The 18,460-nt window shown below is 43.5% G+C and overlaps 1 protein-coding gene across 3 annotated transcripts in view; it reads left to right on the top strand.

Annotated features, from left to right (window-relative positions):
• Nucleotides 1-18,460, top strand: part of MYO7B (myosin VIIB) — a 280,227-nt gene that overhangs the window by 41,690 nt on the left and 220,077 nt on the right. For 2 of the 3 annotated variants that reach the window (XM_029615689.1, XM_029615690.1), the window contains 4 exons: nucleotides 2,308-2,460; nucleotides 4,140-4,324; nucleotides 14,564-14,685; nucleotides 16,571-16,713. In XM_029615689.1, coding sequence (XP_029471549.1) covers nucleotides 2,308-2,460; nucleotides 4,140-4,324; nucleotides 14,564-14,685; nucleotides 16,571-16,713 — 603 coding nt within the window. Of the gene's footprint in view, nucleotides 1-2,307; nucleotides 2,461-4,139; nucleotides 4,325-14,288; nucleotides 14,390-14,563; nucleotides 14,686-16,570; nucleotides 16,714-18,460 lie in introns of those variants that run through there. The other variant, XM_029615691.1, reaches the window with a different exon arrangement.

The raw sequence follows: 18,460 nt of genomic DNA, 5'->3' as shown, positions 1-18,460 counted from the left end.
TCAACAGCAAGAGGAAATGTGGAAAAAAGGATTTGCACTCACAAAGACAGGAGTAGCTGGCTTGTTACAGCGGTTACTACCCCAAACCAAATAAGCCTGATACTTCACTTTCAATGCATATCCAGCATAGTTCTCTGCTTCAACGGCAGGGGAGAAGAAAAACTGATACTTCACACATCCAGCAGAGCTCTCCGCTTCAACGGCAGGGGAGAAGAAAAAAAAGGGTTCGCACTCACAAAGCGGGGAGTAGCTGGCTTGTTACGGCGGTTACTACCCCAAACCAAATGTGCCTGATACTTCACTTTCGATGCACATCCAGCATGGCTCTCTGCTTCAACGGCAGGGGAGAAGAAATACTTCACGCATATCCAGCATAGCTCTCTGCTTCAACGGCAGGGGAAAAGAAAAACTGATACTTCACGCATATCCAGCATAGCTTCAACGGCAGGGGAGAAGAAAAAAGGATTCGCACTCACAAAGCGGGGAGTAGCTGGCTTGTTACGGCGGTTACTACCCCAAACCAAATGTGCCTGATACTTCACTTTCGATGCATATCCAGCATAGCTCTCTGCTTCAACGGCAGGGGAGAAGAAAAACAACCAATAAGGGCTGTATAACATAGTCTGGGAAAAAACAAATGAGCATGGGTGTAGCTTGCTTATTGCGGCGGTTACTACCCCTACTACCCCTAACTAATCAAGCTAGATATTTCACTTGGATGCAGCTCCATCACTGCTCGCTACATTAATGGTGGGGGAGGAAGGGAAATAGAACCAAGAGCTAAGAGAAACAGATAAGTATGAGAGAAAAAATGTGTGAAGCTTGCTGGGCAGACTGGATGGGCCGTTTGGTCTTCTTCTGCCGTCATTTCTATGTTTCTATGTTTCTATGTTTCGCATATACTCAGAATGGGAGAACAGCCTTAGTAAATCAAGCCCTTAGAGGACAATTTTCAAAGCAATTTACATGGATAAAAAAACAAACAAACCATTTTACTTGTGTTAATCAACTGTCTTAGAACTACCCTTCTTAAATGTGGCTAATAGTCTATACACTGCTGGGGGGGGGGGGGCGTGTTGGGGGTGGGGGTAGGGGAAGTGTGTGCCTGGATGGCATTTTCAGTTCTACGTTTCCAGCAAAACTCTACCTGCAGAAAATGCAGCTGCAAAGCGAGTGTGTACACTTTGTCCCGGTGGCAAGTTTCAAAGGGTAAGTAATGTGTGTGCAAACCTTTGAAAATAGATAGAAAGCTCATAGGTAAAAAAAAGTTCCTGCAGATTCTGTCCCATTGTGGACAGTTTGATCATTGCCCCTTTAAGACGCATGCAGCTAGCTTTCCAGGGAGTACTGCTCTTGAAAGCTGGTCATAAATATATTCATTTAATAAAAAGGTATCACCTACAAAGTATTTGTGGACCTTTATTTCTCCACATCTAAGTGGACTAGCAATGGCAAATCCCGCTGCTAGAAAAATCTTCACAGATGAAAAGTGTTTTGCCAGAAAAAATCAGAAGGCTCACAAAACTTAAAACCTCTCTAGATTCATCATCCCTGGTTGCAATAAAATCAACTTGCTTTAGTTAATAAGTTGATTGTTGTTCAGAGTTCTTATTATGTGAGAATTGTTTTCGTTGACTTTAAACCATGTGAAAGTCTTTTTGCTTACAACCATATTCAGATCATGGAGCTAAGCACCATTTAGATTTAGACTCAGTGATGCTCATACCTGGGGGAACTTTTTAGGTTTGTTGATCCTAAGGGTTGGGGGGGGGGGGGGGGGGGAAAGGTGGCAAGAGGTGTCTGTGATGGGGAAGAGAGGCAGGAAAATCACTTGGAGGTCAATATTCAAAAATGCCCGAGCACCTGATTTAGTTGGCCATATTTTGCCTGGCTGAGTTAAACTGCTTTTCAGCTAAAGCTAGCCAGCTGTGGCTAGAATTTCAGCTGAAAATCAGCCTAAATCTAGCCAGTTAAAACCTCACCACTTGCTCTTTTGTGCAGGTGGCCAAGAGAGAGTGCACATAATTTGTGAAAATGTTATGTCTGCACACTGGTGTTTTCCCTCCCCTGATCTAAACACGTCTCTGGCGTTGTCTCCTTACAGTCTGGCTAAATGTACATGTGCTGTGGAAGCCTATGCATGCTTTCATCTGGACTGAAGAGAACAATTTTCAGCTAAACCATTTTAACCAGCTTTGTCTTCAAAACGCACAGCTGTGAACAGAGTTCCTGGGTCCACTTGTACTGATACGTTAAAATAAACTGTGAGCAGAAATGGAATATGCTTTTGCATCACTATTGTTTCAGGACCACTGGATAAATGCTCGGAACATCAGCAGCTTGCACCCGATGCACCCCACGTCTGCCCGGGGGGTGGAAGACATGATCCGCCTGGGGGACATGAACGAAGCAGGCATTGTGCACAACCTCCTCATTCGCCATCAGAGAAGCTTCATCTATGTGAGTGCCAGGGCTCAGCAGAATAAAGAGAATTCTTCCCCACTCTGTTGGCGACATGAGCCATGACTCATATCACGAGTAATCATCATTCCCAACGACCGGATGCTATCATCCTGATTCTCATGAGGATTGATTTCTGTAGAAAAGACAATTATATACTCTTTGTTAAAATGAAGTATTAGTGCTATTGGTTAAAGGAAAATGCTTTTGGCTCAAAATGCTAGGCTGATCTGTTAGAGTAATTTAGGAAATAGTAGAATGTTAGACAAAATGAACATAAGAACATAAGAAATTGCCATACTGGGTCAGACCAAGGGTCCATCAAGCCCAGCATCCTATTTCCAACTGTGGCCAATCCAGGCAACAAGAACCTGGCAAGTACCCAAAAACTAAGTAGATCCCATGCTACTGATGCCAGTAATAGCAGAGGCTATTTTCTAAGTCAACTTAATTAATAGCAGGTAATGGACTTCTCCTCCAAGAACTTAGCCAAACCTTTTTTAAACCCAGCTACACTAACTGCACTAACCACATCCTCTGTCAACAAATTGCAGAGCTTAATTGTGCATTTAGTAAAAAAGTTTTTTCTCCAATTAGTCTTAAATGTGCTACTTGCTAACTTCATGGAGTGCCCCCTAGTCCTTCTATTATCCGAAAGTGTAAATAACGGATTCACATCTACTCGTTTAAGACCTCTCATGATTTTAAAGACCTCTATCATATCCCCCCCTAAGCCGTCTCTTCTCCATGCTTTCTTTACACTCAGAACATTGTGATACATTCTTTGCCTGCTAGCTGGAAGGACGTCCCTTGTATTTGGCAAAGTCAAATCCCTAGCGGAGCAGGTAGCCCCATACACTCCCTCTAGGAATCCCTTCAAGATTAACCTTGAATCCCTTCATGTGCTTTTCCTGGAACTTACTCTGTAAACAAACCAGAAGTTTCCTCCTGGAGCCTCTGGATCCAACCTCAAAGAATCTCAGCACATTCTAAGCCTCTGTTTTTATTACTCCTCAACTACCCAGGCAACACACAATGATGTGTGTCCAATACATTGTACCTCCTATTTTCCCTTTCTTATAATATGTTCCCCTTAGTGGAGACATATGGTCACTTGTAAGGAGCCTTTGGGTCTCTTGCAAATGATTGTATTGGCTATTAATGTGGACAGTGCTCTCCTTATGGACAGTGGTGTTCCTGTATGATTAGCAGTGCCCTGTTTGGTTGGTTGTTAGATTGGGCAGTGCTTTGCTTGTGGTCAATAGTGCTGCTGCCTGTATTGAGACAGTCTCCCTGGCTGGGCATTATTTCTGATAAAAGCAATTTACTGGTAAGGTGCCGTCAAATTTGCACTGTTTAATTGCTGGACATGTCCATGCAAATAGCAGGAGCGGTGATATTGGTTCATCTGCCACCTTCTGCAGAGTGTGGGACAAGCTGACTTCATAGACAGCTCTTTCTGCTGAGTGAATGATGGACACATCTAGCTGCTGAGGAGAGAGATTTCCATGCTCTTTTTATCAGCAAAACTTAGCAGGGAAACCGTCTCACCTGGCTGGACCCCCTAGGGCTGTCTGTTTACAAGATATGAAAGCTGTTTAATATTGTATTTAACCTGTCGCTAGCGCTTCCTGTGGCTCTTGTATTCATTCCATCGATTAATGCTTCACCTTTTGCAGACTTACATTGGTTCAATCCTGGTTACTGTGAATCCCTATCAGATGCTTCCATTGTACACAATGGAGCAGATCCAACTGTATACCAACAAGCGGATTGGGGAGCTGCCGCCTCATATATTCGCCATCGCAGACAGCTGCTTCTTCAACATGAAGCGTAAGAAGCAGGACCAGTGCTGTGTGATCAGGTAACAAGAATGGGGTTTCTGAACTCTCTTGCTTATTGTAGTGTTCCGTGATGAGGCACAGTAATGTGATATAGGTTGTCATTAGCAGAACATACACCTCTCCCCAGAAAATCTGTGTAACTCCTTGGTGGGCGAACCCTGGTAAATGTCTTGGTAAATAGATCCTATCCTCAAACTGTTCTCCAAGAAAGCTTTTACTTCTGAGGGATCCAGAGCTCCCTGTGGGGGGAAGCATAGCTTCAAGGCCCTTTTGCATACATTTCAGTTTCATAGCCCCTTCCGTCTTTTTGCATACAGCAGTGATAATCTCTAAGTCTCTGATAGCAATAAACATGATGGAAGCTGAGTGGTTTCTAACTTCTTATATTGATAGTTGATCTAATGAATGAAAATGCTGTTTCAGCTCTTTGACGTTAAGTTAAATTGACGTTCATTCTTGAGAAATACAATACATTTGTGACCTTACTCTTTTAGTAAAATATCTTCAGAATTTATAATAGCCACTTCCTCAATAATTTGACTCCTTTATCTTTCCATTAACTCCAAGTTAAGAAAGTGTAAACCTGTTCTTCAAATCTCCCAAATTTACAACAGATTCCTCCCACTGTGAAATGGCAAGATTAGAAGGCCCCGTTGCTTAACATAATGCAAAGTTCCAGTTCTCATATCTCTTCTGAAGTCTTCTCTGTTCTCATAGATCTCCTTCTGGTCACCCTTCTCAAGTTCAGCACACTTGAGTCAGTAGTGAAAACTCTCCTAAAAATTACCTTAATATCTCTTTCCCACTTTTAATGGATGGAAATCCATTCATTCCTCCTTGATGCATCAGCTACTCCTCAGGTCTTTCTGAGTGAAAGACTGTACTTCTCTGGATCCAAAACTAATTTTGAGACCCTGGGCCTTAGGGTACTTGGTGAACAATAAAGCAAAACTCTTAATGAAATAGGGCAAGCAAAGAGAGAGAAGAAGAGTGGAGAAAAAGCTCCCTTCTTCAAACGTCTCCAAAAACTCTAGATCCAAAAATAGGGCAAAAGCACTCTGCTTTCCACTCTTTACACAGGGCTCTGTGAAGAGGACCCTCAGGGCTCTTTTCCCAAAAAAAATAATCAAAAGAGGGACTGCACCCTCAGCAGGGCAACATAGGAAAAATCTGAACTAAGAATCCATGCCTTAAGATGGTGGCAGGGATTTATAAAGGATCAAGCACGCACCATCTTTTTCTCCCACAGGGGGGAGCTCAGACCCCCTGTATTCACTAATTTCTATGTTCCTTCCTAACAACTTGGTTCAAGGGAAGCCAGGATTCAAATCCCACTGCTGTTCCTTGTGACCTTGGGCAAGTCACTTTCACTCTCCGTTGCCTCAGGTACAAGCTTAGATTGTGAGTTCTCTGGGGACAGAGAAATACCTAACAGTACCTGAATGCAATCCACTTTGAAGTGCCTGAAAAAGCAGACTATAAATAAATATGACACTTGTTAAGCGCCACGCCATTTTTTATGACGCTTATATATCCAGGGATACAAGAACACTTAGATTTTTGTAGAAAGCATAATTTTTTATTGAACAATATAAGTATTCTTTGGAGATGCTGATGCCATGCCTCTGACAAACAGACCACCAGCATCTCCTCATATACAGGAAGTGATCCTTCTTTTATAGATAACATACAATATTGTACTGGGTTAGAAGATTCCAGTGTGCGTGACTGCCTTAGAGAATAATTTACATTGGTTGTCGTATTAACAGCATGATAAGATCATCCCTAGCTACCCCTGAGTATTTCTCCAAGGTGGGGCCCATTTACCATCACTCTCTAGATAGTCCTTTGTTCTGTAAGAATGTTTCTGGTCAGGGCAATTAACACATCTGAAGTTGTGTTTACAGATACTTCTGAGAATAGTGCCTCTTATTGTGACAATATAGCCTGAAGTTCCCTCTTTGGCTTCTGCTTTGTGTGACCCTATGATTAGGCATCACCTTATGGAGCCAGCTCAACTGCCTGTCCAGATGTCCTAGGAATTCTGCAAGTCATGCTCAATAAGTCACTTAGAGTTCATACAGCCAAGGCAGGCTAAGAAACGAGAGGAGTCTGGGTCAGTTTCCTTTCTCTATGTTGGTTTTCTGGTCAGGCACACTCCTCACACTTTGATTGGGCAGGCAGGTAGAGCAGGAAAAGTTCTACAGTTCTGTGTGTTTATTGCTACCACATAGGGTTTCACACTTTATTCGAAAAATACAGAAGAAATAACATGAATTACAAAGTATACAAATAAAAATGGTGACTTCTGTTTTTAGCCCTTTCAACTATTTTTATCATTTTTTTAATGCCTCACTCAACAAAAAAATTACATTTAAAGAGCTCTGAAATGGTGGCAGGACAGCAATCATCTTTCTTTCCCAGCAGCTCCAAACTCACATGATGCATTAGAGATGCTGCTATCAGGGAGGGCTATTTTCAGCTATCCCTCCTCCCCAGCTTAGCTTGCAAGTCAATGGTCAAAGGCAAATTCCTTGCAGAGGTTCCCATTGAAAATCTGCTGATTGCCAGTGCTGCAGGAATTTCCTTATCTTACATCAGAAGTCTTCACTATTTTTTGTGGGGGTCACTTTGGATCTAGTTGTGTTGAAGGGATCCGACTGGGGCAGGGTCCACTTCCATTTTGTGTGGCACCAGGGGAGAGGGGTGAGTCCCCCTCCATTGCTATGGCCAATGGCTTGCACTGAGGAGAGGGAATCCTTTGCCTGCAGTACCCAGGCAATTTGTTTCTCTGACTTACAGCTCATTATCTGGCAGCGTTTCTTTCTGTGGTGGTGGATTCACTGTGGCTATAATCAGCCCTCCAGCAGCTTCACAATGGGAGCCTCCCCTGAGGCTCTGCCACTTACCCTGGCTCAATGGTGCCAAGACCTGGTCCGCACTTCTGAGTTTGCAGTGCCCCCGAATGATGTCACCATCCGACTAAATGCTGTTTGAATATCTACCACTATATGTCTAGATGCACAGGATTTTTTTTTTCTCTGGGGCCTGGCTGCAGGGACAGCCCAGAAGTCTGTTATAGCAGGCGAAGGGGGCTAGCCCCACCTGAAGCAACTAGAAAATATTCAGTCAGTAAGGGCCAGACAGGCCAGAAAGTTTTTTTTGTTTTCTTTCACTGTCCTTCCCCCAGAGAGTCATCAAGCTTTTCTACTTGTGCAACTGAAAAGAGACCAGTATGGAACGAGTGATACAGACCCTTGAGGAGGAACAAAAGCAGTACAAGTTATTGTGCAAACCCAGAGGCCTCAACAACAACACATCCTAGAGAGTTGAGTGCCCTACTGGTTTCCCTGATTGCTGTACAGGAAACAGTAAACAAATACAGCACTGCCTTTGTGGATGCCCTACAAGCTAGGATCGTCCAACTGATGCCAGCTGTTCCCATGATATCAAAGATAGGCCCAGGGAAGACCCGGAACCTTTCTTAATTAACTTTGAACAGACTGCCCAACTGGTGGAGTAGCCAGAGGCTTCTTGGACCACTTATTTGGGAAACCTGGTGACAGGTAGCAGCCAGGTTGCCTTTCAGTCAGCAGATCTGGATGGAAGGGCTAGCTATGCGTACATGAAAGCCGACATACTGGAGAGAGCAGGCTGTACCCCAGAAACATATCGACTACGATACCAGAAAGGGATGCTCTGTCCCAGGGAAAACTCCCAAAATCTTTTTCACCTACTCAAGGAACCTGAGTGGAAATTGCTGCAGCCAAATGGGAAATTAGGCCTCGAAGTGGCCAACATCTTTTTCCTTGAGCAATTTGTAAAAGGCCTACACCCAGCCAGATGAAGGTGGATACACCAGTGAGGTTATCCTGAAGTCCACTGTGAAGATGACCGATTCCTTTTATCAAGCACAGCTAGCAGCAAAGTATTCTGTTATGCAAGAGAAATTACCTGTGATGGATTCAAAGGGCTGCACAGAGGAAAGTAAGCATTCAAAGAAAGGATGAGCCCCCAAGTCCGGACATCCAGGAGTGTTTTCAATGTCAACAATGAGGCCACATTGTCAAGGACTGATTTTTCAAAGAGAATGGGTTGATGAATGTCAACCTAGTGACTTGGCCCACACCGAGGCCTCAAATTCACAGGAACATGTCCTGAGAATGGGCAGGCCCCAAAGTTAAACCCACAGGTATGCTCCCATTGTTGGCAGAAAGCGCACACTGTCCAAGATTGTCCTTGGTGGAAAGACGAGGAGTGGAGCATAGAATAACAGAGACTCTCAGTTGTAACCTGATGGAAGGTTCACAATCTAGACTGAGCAAGCTTTTGATCCCAGTGGAAGTGGAGGAGTCTCCCAAACAACTCCTGGTGGACTCAGGGAGTCTAAGGACTTTGATCTGGGGAGGCCTAGCCAAGAAAATATTGATCAATAATAAGAAAACAGTAGCCTTCACCTGTATACATGGGAACCAGAAACAATACCCAACAGGCCATACTGCCTCACCTCTCATGTCCCATGGTACTTAGATGGGACTACCCACAGTTTGAGAGCCTCTGGGACTACCTCACGTCTAGTCTGAATCCTCCAGACTGTAATGAACTGTCTTGTCAGGAGACCTCCCTGTGTGAAGGTTCGAGTTTATACACAAGCAGCTTAGGATGGTGAAGCCCTGAAAGAAGCAGCGATGAATGCACATCAATCAGCTACAAGCATTAGGGGGATAAGACATTGGTGGAAGGGGGTCAAAGAGAGTCGCATGGTACTTATCGAGTTGACATAGGTAATAACAAGTCAGCCCTTACCTGGTTCATGATGAGAGAAACAAGGTCCAGTTCCAGGGAAGTATCCCAGGTACAGGCAGATGCTCACCTTAACAAGGCTAAGTTGAGGGGGAGGATATGTGAGGGAGTGTGTAGGAAACTCCCTTAGAACACCTTCAAGGACCAGCCACAGCTTTCTGGCTTGATCCTCCTTAAGAACCTGCCCCGCAAGGGATTATAGGTGAAGAGGGGACTTCCTCACTACAGTATATGGAGTCAGGATCCAGAAGGGTTAGGGAGGCCCCAAGGAGAAGGTAGGAAGCCATTGTACATTGAGGACTTTGAATAGCTAAGGGCTGCAAAGGTAAGCAGCCTTTGTTCTGTACTTTTCTGTTGTTTTAAATAAAGTTTGTGTTTGGAAACAGCCAGAGTCTGCCTCTGTTTGTCCTCCTGGCTGTTTCCCAAACCGTGGCCATTCCTAGTTATCCCACACACACCTTGGAGTGGACCGTTTAATTTTTCTGTTCTTTGTGAACTGTGAAACCTCTCTCACTGGCGTTGCAGGAGTATTCCTGCTCCAGTCCCACAGAACTCATGTATTTTCCACCATCCTGTGTGACCAGATCAGTGCTCTCCAAGGCTGGGAAGGTGGCCCCCTTCCCCAGTGGGGGGTGAGTTTACAATAGCATAGCCAGCGTATCTGACAAGATCACCTTCCTCTTGCCCAGGAGGACTTGTTTTGTTCCTGCTTTATGTCAGCGGGAAGAACAGGAGCTAGGGTGGAGAGGTGATCAGCGGTATACTCTCACCTGGCCACAACTGCTGGACCAGGTGACATCAGCAGCCTGAAGTCCCAGGGCCGAGTACAAAAAAGGCAGCCGGGGACTGCAGTGGCTTCATTTCACTGCTGGTACATCCTGTTTTGCAAAACTCTTCTGCATGCTGAACCATTCATTGGGAGCTATTTTTAACCATGGGATCCCTACAACACAGAGCACCACGCACTTTCCTTTTGAAAAGTAGGTGCAAGGTTGTTCTTGTGGAATTTACACCTAGGTGGACAGTTTGAAAATTGTCCTTTGAGTTTTTAAGATGAATGTTTGTTCCTATTAGCTCCATGCATCAGTCATCATAAATACAATGATACAGCATAACTTTTCTCTGTGATTTAGAGTTGATAGGCAATTTGACCTTCAGTCACTATAAATCTGTAGTATTTCCATAGATATGGTAGACCAAATTGCCTTTTCTGGTGGTAATACTAATGCCAACCCTGGCCACTGGTGGTGCTGGTGCCACCTTAAGCCCACAGATCTCCAAAACTTTCCCTCCCAATATAGGCCTTCCCTGCTCCCAAGACCTCAGGGGCTCCTCTCCAGTGATGTATCTTCCAACTGCAGTGAGCACAGGATTAAAGCAGCCTGCATTCATAGGCGTTACCTCCCATGGAAGTATGAGCACAGGCTGACTTAATCCCCAAGTTCAATGCAGTTGGAGGATACTTTGCTGGAGAGGAAGGTTTGGGAGGGGAAGGGGGAGCATGGCACATGTGAAGGCCATTATACAAGGCGGAATTGGAGGTCCGCACTATAATGGGACCAAACGTTTGCTACCCTAGGTGTTACCCATGTTTACTAATTAAAAAGGCACTTTATTTATTTAATCATTTATTTTTATTTGATCAACTTTATATACCGACATTCAAATTAATTTCATGTCGGTTTACAATAACAGAATTTGCTGTAGCAAAATTCAACATAAAACAATTAAAATGAACCTAACATTATACATCTGGCATAATTTACATAGACGTAAAAAATTACTTAAAACATTACTCCTACGTAAACTAAAATAAATTACTTTAAAATGCAATATTACTGATAAAACACCTATGTTAATTAAAACACAATATATTAAAAAGAAAAAAAAAATCTTTTCTTCTTTTTTTTTTTTCTTCCTTCTCTCCCTTCTTTCCCCCCTCTTTCCCTTCCTTCCCCCTTTCCCTTCTTTCCCTTTCTCTCTTGTTCTCTCTCTTCCTCTTTGGGAATTTAAGGTAAGAGGAGTCAGTTAGTGTCCCTTAAGGGGTTGTTAATGTTTTCTTAATAGTTTTATCGGAACGTGCTCCAACCATAGTTGAGTCACTCTATGATTTATGTGAAAAGCAGTCTAATAAGTAAATAAATTAAAGTAAACTCCTGTATGCAGCCTTTGAGGCCCCAGCTCCCTGAAGAGCATTTGTAAGTCCCAGGGAGCTATTGTCAACTAATTTAACTGGATTCTTCTTACTGAAGCATGGAGCAAACCATCCATGGGGTTGAATTAGTCCAAGGAAATTAAGCAGTGGACTATGAGATTGTGAGCAGTATGCCTGATGCGAATGATCAGATTACATCAGACAGCATTAATATCATTGAAAGCACTGGCATTTTTGGGATTTGATTGAACTGCGAACAGATGCTTCCTGTCTGGAATCCTCATCTGTCATGCTCTATGTATGCAAAGAAATAAACAAGATGTTTGTACTCAACTGGAGTGAATCCTGTAGTTTTATTTTGGAGTTGCATGAGAGCATGGAATGCGGACGGACTGGGGAGAAAGATATACCCAAAGTCTACCTCCTTGACAGATCCTGCAAGTTTCTGTGAGAGATAGGTAGTATAGGTTACACGGGGCACATGCCTTAATGAGCCTGTGCATAAATCCATGTCTGTTGGTTAACTGTGTATGTTAGACAGGTCTCAGCATGGAAATGGCATTTTAGAATTTCCTCATGGATTCTACAAATAAGACAATCTCACAGCATTTCTAAATACTAGGGGTGTACAGAAGTAAACATTTTATTTTGTTTTTTATTTCGTATGTAGGGGGGGTTCCCCACAAATTTCATTTTGTTTAATGTTTGTTTAGTTCAAAAAAACAAAATAAACATTAAAAAAATGGAAAAAAAGAAAAAAAAGAAAAAAAAAAAAAAAGAAACAGGGCCTCCAGTTCCCACCACCCATCACTCCCACCCAAAAAAAATGCCAGAGCCAGGACCCTCCCCGGCCTCCACTTACCTAGACTGAGCAGAGATCTAATGATGAGGTCTAGGCCCAGGTCGAAACCTCAACCTTGTGTAGGCCTAGGTCTACGCAAGGCCCAGGCTTGGAGGCCTATTTGTGACACTGGGGCTTAGGCCTTTTTCCGATTTTCAGTTAATTGAACAGCTGTACACAAAACATGGTGCCCTCCACTGAGGAGGATGCACTGGAGTTAATTTACTCTGGTGTGTCCCCAGCAGATGTCATTGTTTGAAGAAGACTGAAGAAAGAAGATGGTGGACCTATGAGGCCTGGACTCCAGTGGTCAGACCAGGGCCTGACCCTGGGCTAAGGGCCTGGGCCTTGGCTGAGGTCCAGGCATTGGGACCCAGCCTCTGGGCTGGGCCTGGGCTCGGGCCAAGACCTAGGCGTGGGACCTGGCCTCTGGATGAAATTCCATTATAATTTAAATTTTGTCTCATTTCCTATTTTGTTTCTCCCGAATGCACATCCCTACTAAATTCTTATTAAAATTGCAGGGTTCAGCCATCCACTGTAGTTCATCTTTCATAGGAGTGTTGCCTCCAAGTCAAAGATGAATTTAGGAGATAATGAAAACAGGTAAAAATAAAGTAGCAAAACTAGGGAAATTCCAAAATAATGATCTATTAGAGATGCTACACACAGTAGGTACAATTAAATTAATATTTTGTGCTGAGTTTTTCTCTGGGACCTTTCCTAGGGTTACCAAATGACCCCAGGTTTTCTGAACAGACAGAGCTTCTCCCAGTTTTACCCCACTGCTTCCCTAGACTAGTAGTTTCAAGTTTTCTAGGAAAAGAACAGCATGTCCAGAGTTGCAGTGGAGTAAAACCAAGACTGGCTCAGGCCTATCCAGATAAGATGGAATCAGAGCAAGATTTAAAATTTTGGCATCCATAGAACACCCCATGCCAGAAATCATTGGAGTCCCCTCCCTCCCGTTCCCTTCTTCTAGCATTGGCTTCCTGTTACCATGTAAATTTGTGCATGGGGCAAGGCTGCTACAGGGCCTGTGAGCACATGCTGGCTCACAGGCCCCACTCTGACTTTTCTTCAAGGATTTTCTGCACCTGCTGTGGGTGTTGGTTGTAGAAGACAACCAGTGGCAGACCCGGATGGCAGTGCCTATCAAAATCTGGCATCAGAGGCAGTTACCTACATTGCCTATGCCTAAATTTGGGCCTCTGTGGAACCGGTTGGTAGCCTAAATACTTAATGAAAGTGACTGTGAGTGGAAAAAGAAGAATGTGAAATGCTTATGTGTTGAGTTTTCATCTTTTTTTTTCTCTGGGATTTTAGCTTTTAGTCACAATGGATAGAAAAAGCCAGGAGTTCCCATCACAGCAGGGAATGCAATCCTTTTTTAAGCTTTTGTGGTATACAACACCAAACACTTGAAATTACCAGATTGGTGAGTATTAGTATCAGCAGTACTGGAAGGTCATTTCCAAATGGAAGCTGTGCTTGTTGAGTGCCATTGAACTTAACTGTGGCCGTCATAGGTATTTCCTGTTAACTCACAGAAGGTGCTGGAGGTGATTTACTGAAACAGAAACAGAAGTATATACAATGCATATTGGCTCTACTAACTTTTCCCAGTAATGCTCTGCTTCCTTTCACCCAGCAGCAGTGCAGCATACATTTACAATTTAACTCTCTCATGACAGTGAGCGTCCCGTTAGCCACTCCTGCCATATGTTTACCATCAGTGCATTCTGTATTATATGCATACATGGGAACTTTTGAGTTTTGGTCACCCTGAGATTGCTGTTGATTAGCAGGGGGGGAAGGGGAAGGAATGGAATAATATGTATCAGCTTTCTCTCATTCACTGCTCCCCTCACCCAACTAATCCACACTTTCTCTTTCTCCCACCCATCACCATTACCTGTTCCCCTCCCTTCCCCTTCGTCTCTCCCTGACTCCAGCACTTTCTTTGCTCCCTCCCCCTATAAGTCTCAGCTCCATGACTTATGCATCCTCGCTCTACCCTTAGTTGAGTGAGTCCCAAGCCCTGGAATCACAGCTGCAGACTGAGGTTTGTGTACACTGCAGCCCCTCTCCAGTTTCTCCCCCACATGCTGCTTGCAGTGTCTGCTCCAGGCTCGCCCCACTTCTCCTATTCCCTGCAGGCTTACTGAGGAAGGGGAGTGGCTGAGCTGTATACAGAGAGGCCCTGAGATTTCTAGTGTTTCCCCTGAGACCCTGCAACTGATGTAAATTCTCTGAGCATCAAGGTGAAATCCTGAGATTTCCCAGGTATGATTACATGTATTTGGTATATTATATGTATGCTGTATTGTATTATGTTTGAAATTTGTCATTTTAAGTATTTATGTTTTCTATTGTACACCACTTCATAGCCTCAGGGGAGAAGCCGTTCATAAATATGGAAATAAATAAATCAAATAAATTAATTGTTTTATCATTCAGTGGCGAGTCTGGTGCAGGGAAGACGGAAGCAACCAAACTGATGCTGCAATTTCTAGCTTCAATCAGTGGACAGCATTCCTGGATCGAACAGCAGATACTGGAGGCCAACCCCATCTTGGAAGGTATCATCAAGCTTAGTCCCCTTTGGAAATTCAAGTCCTGCAAATAATTTGTTTTAAGGCTCTCAGTTCTTGACTTAGAAAGAAAGTTTAATGCACTGACAGGATCCAGAGAGCGTGAACACAGGTAATGCTGAGAGGTATGCAATGGGCTGAGCCCATGAAAAACATCATGAGGTCGTAGCAGAAATATTGTGTTGCAAGCTTGTGATGGTGTTGGAAGCGTATATGTTCCTTCTAGAGGAACTTTTAATATTGTAATATTCCCCCAAATGCAGTATGTGCTTGAGCATATTGTGGCATAGACAGTAGTTCACTTTTTATATCTAGTTTTGGGGTTATGAAAAATGTATAATCTATTGTTTCATGCTCTTTCATGTCTCATTATTTAATATCACTTTGGAGAACAGACCTTTGCTTTGCCACCATATCCTAATATGTTTTATTCCCTCTCTCCCATCAAGCCCAGTTATCACAATGACAGGCCTTGAATAAGGGCCATAGACCATGGCTTCTTCTGAAACCTTGTACATCCACACCTTGACTCTGACCAGTAGGTGTTCCCTTTGTGTGATGGCTGATGCTTCCTCCCTCTCAGGGCTGGGAATGCTGCCTCCAGAGCACATCTAACCCCAGTAGGTTCAAGGAGCAGAGACTGAGTTCAGGAACTGAAACCATTTTTCCTACATGGCAATGCACATAATTATTGCTGAGCCACTAGTGTACACTGTGTGTACTTATTTATATTTTTGTGTCACTGATCCCATTTTTCTTGCTCAAGGCCAGCATGTCCCACACTTCGTTATGCAATATGATCCATTTTAGCACCTGAAAATTCACATAGTGCCAGATAGTGACCAAAACAAAACAGAAGATCGCCTCTTCCCTCGGTTGATTTCTACTCTTCCCCCAACTGACCCAACTCCAGGATGAAACTGGGGATCTTCTGCATGGCAGTATACATCATTGATAATGAACCACTGGGTCTGCCTACATATAGGAAGGCTAAGGGGGTTATATTCTAAAGCTAGCGCACGCGATAGCTAGATCGGGGAGGAGGAGTAGCCACCGGAAGGGAAAGAGTCGGGGCGGCACCGGGGCGGATGCCACGAAGACAGCGCAGATGGCGAAAAGGTAAGGAGACTTTTCGCTTCTAATTTTGCGCCCAATAGCACCACCTTTTATGATGGTGCTATTGGGTGCAAAAGCACCATGGAGGTGCGATCGCTGCTGGCTATGCAGGTTCGCCCCCCACTGCACCACGCAATTCATAGAGCTGTGCGTCGTTAGCAAATCCCGGCCTAAGTGACATACTCAAGGTCACACAATAAGAAGTAACTAGGGGAACTGACCTAGCATCACAGGTCTTTGCTTTTACATTAGAATATATTACCACTCTTAAACATACTGGGCCGGATTTTAATAGCTAAGCATGGGCGTAGATTTGTGCGTGCAACCCGGCGTGCACAAATCTACGCCCGATTTTATAACATGTGCGCGCAGCCCCTTTTGAAAATAGGCCCAGCGTGCGTAACCCCCCCTATGCGCATAAATCCACCTGGATTTACGCGCGTAGGCTTTGAAAATCTGCCCCTATATATTTAAGTGCCTAAGCTGCCAGTGCACCAGGTAAGGGCATTTTTAGCAGATAAAGCTGTCTCTCTATGGGAACCAGAGAATATAAAACTTGTAATCTAATAGCATTTTATCAGATAGATATCTAAAGAAAAACTATAGGTCTCTCTCTTATGATATACCTCTCACTTTATGTCCCCACACCCCCAGGGAACAGTAAGGACTAAGCTGAGCAGGCAGTTGAAAACCTAGAAATATCTAATTGTGAGTAATGAATGGTCTCTTCTCACATGTCACCCATTTTCCTTTCCAGCCTTTGGAAATGCCAAGACAATTCGAAATGACAACTCTAGCCGTTTTGGAAAATACATTGACATTCACTTCAACCAAATGGGATCTATAGAAGGAGCTAAAATTGAGCAGTTCTTGCTGGAGAAATCAAGGGTTTGCCGACAGGTGAGGTCAAATAAAGACATTTGTGATATACACAAAATATAAGCTGATCTTTCCCCTGGGTCAGGACCAGGAAGAGGCTCTGAAGAAATTCAGTTTGGACCTGAGCTCTATCTCAAAATGGCTTGGCCAAAACAAGTTAAAACTGAACCCATAAATGTCAGAGCTTTTATGGGTAAGACAGAGCATTAACAATTCACGTTGGCAGCTGAATAAGATCCCCATTATTGATGGAGTGGATATTCTTTTCAAAGATGGTGTGCAAAGCTAAATTCTTTACTTTCCCTGGAACTACTGGTTACTGCAGTCCTAAGGTCCTTCTCTGGCCAACTGAGAGTGTTGCAGCAGTTTCATCTGCTTTTTGAGGACAAAGCTTTTTATATCAGTGTTTCATGCATCAGTTACATCATCTGTCGATTATGGTAACATGTTTTATGTAGGAATGTCCAATTGCTTACTCCAGAAGTTACAAGTAGCTCATAATACAGCAGCCCGGCTTTTCCTGGAGATCGGACAAAAGGATAGGATTACATATGCATTTAAAAAGTTGTTCTGATTACCAGTGGCTTACTGGGCCAAGTATAAAACATTGGTCTTAGTTTTTAAATTGCTTCAGTAATTGGGTCCATGATATTTACAAAAAAAACTTCATCCCAAGTACTCAGATTGACACAGGAGGTCTTGCTAAAGTTACCATAAAGGCAGTAAGACTGACAGATGGGAGACATCATTCTTTTATGCTACTCCCAGGCTGTGGATTCAGATACTAAAGGAGATCCACCACTCCCTCACACCAGTGATGATGTTTAGGAACTATCTTAAATCACGACTGTTCGGACAAGCTTTCTCAAGATAGCATAATCTGATTATTGTTTTAGCTAGCTTGCTAATGTTAAGATTTTTACCAGGTTTAGGTGATGTAAAATATTTTTTAAGTCAGTATATTTAATATTAGGTTGAATTGTAATCTATAAGTTCTGTTATACCAGGCTGGAGGTTTGGTAGCTATGATAGGAATGGGTGTGGAGGCTGGCAATAGAGATGTCATGTAATGCCTTAGTACTACCCCTAATACCCACTCAAGGTTAACCTGGTGGATACTTAGAGGGTCCTGCCAAGCACTGCCCAGGCCCATCTGCACCTGGGCGCATGCTCCTACACTGGCTGCCTCCCACCTGCCAACTGGCTTACTGCTTGCCTCTGGGCAAGAACCCCACCTGCAAGCTATCTCCTGGTGGTTTCTAGGGACACTGAGACCTCACAGAACCCAAGGATCACACAGTTCCTAGAAATGCACCTACAGACCAAATACAGAAAAATACTGAGATCATCAGTCATTTTCAGGACAGAACTAATAAACTGATGAGTTTATTAATAATAGCAAGAACAGTGAACGGAAAAAAAAAGATTCAGGCCTGGATTTATCAAAATGTGATAAGTATCGATTGCGATAGCAAAAGGGGCGTGTTTTATGCAAATTCAACGTGAGATGTACGAACAGAACAGTGCTCTCTTGTGAAGATTTGATGACCTTTGGAGTGAGGAAACTCACTCAAACATGAGATTTTGCAATGTTCTCGCCACCTAGCTTGATGTTACCCAGGTAGAGAGTCCATCAAGCTAAGTGGAGAGAACATTGCACCAATCTCATCTTTGGGTGAGTTTCCTCTCTCCGTAGGTCATCAAATCTTCACAAGAGACCACTATTCTGTTCATATTTCTCACATATTTCTCACATTGAATGTCAAAG

Source organism: Rhinatrema bivittatum, chromosome 9, assembly GCF_901001135.1.
Source record: "Rhinatrema bivittatum chromosome 9, aRhiBiv1.1, whole genome shotgun sequence".
Taxonomy (NCBI): Eukaryota; Metazoa; Chordata; class Amphibia; order Gymnophiona; family Rhinatrematidae; genus Rhinatrema; species Rhinatrema bivittatum.
The sequence above is the reverse complement of the archived record's forward strand: the minus strand, read 5'-3'. Positions and strand labels throughout refer to the sequence as shown.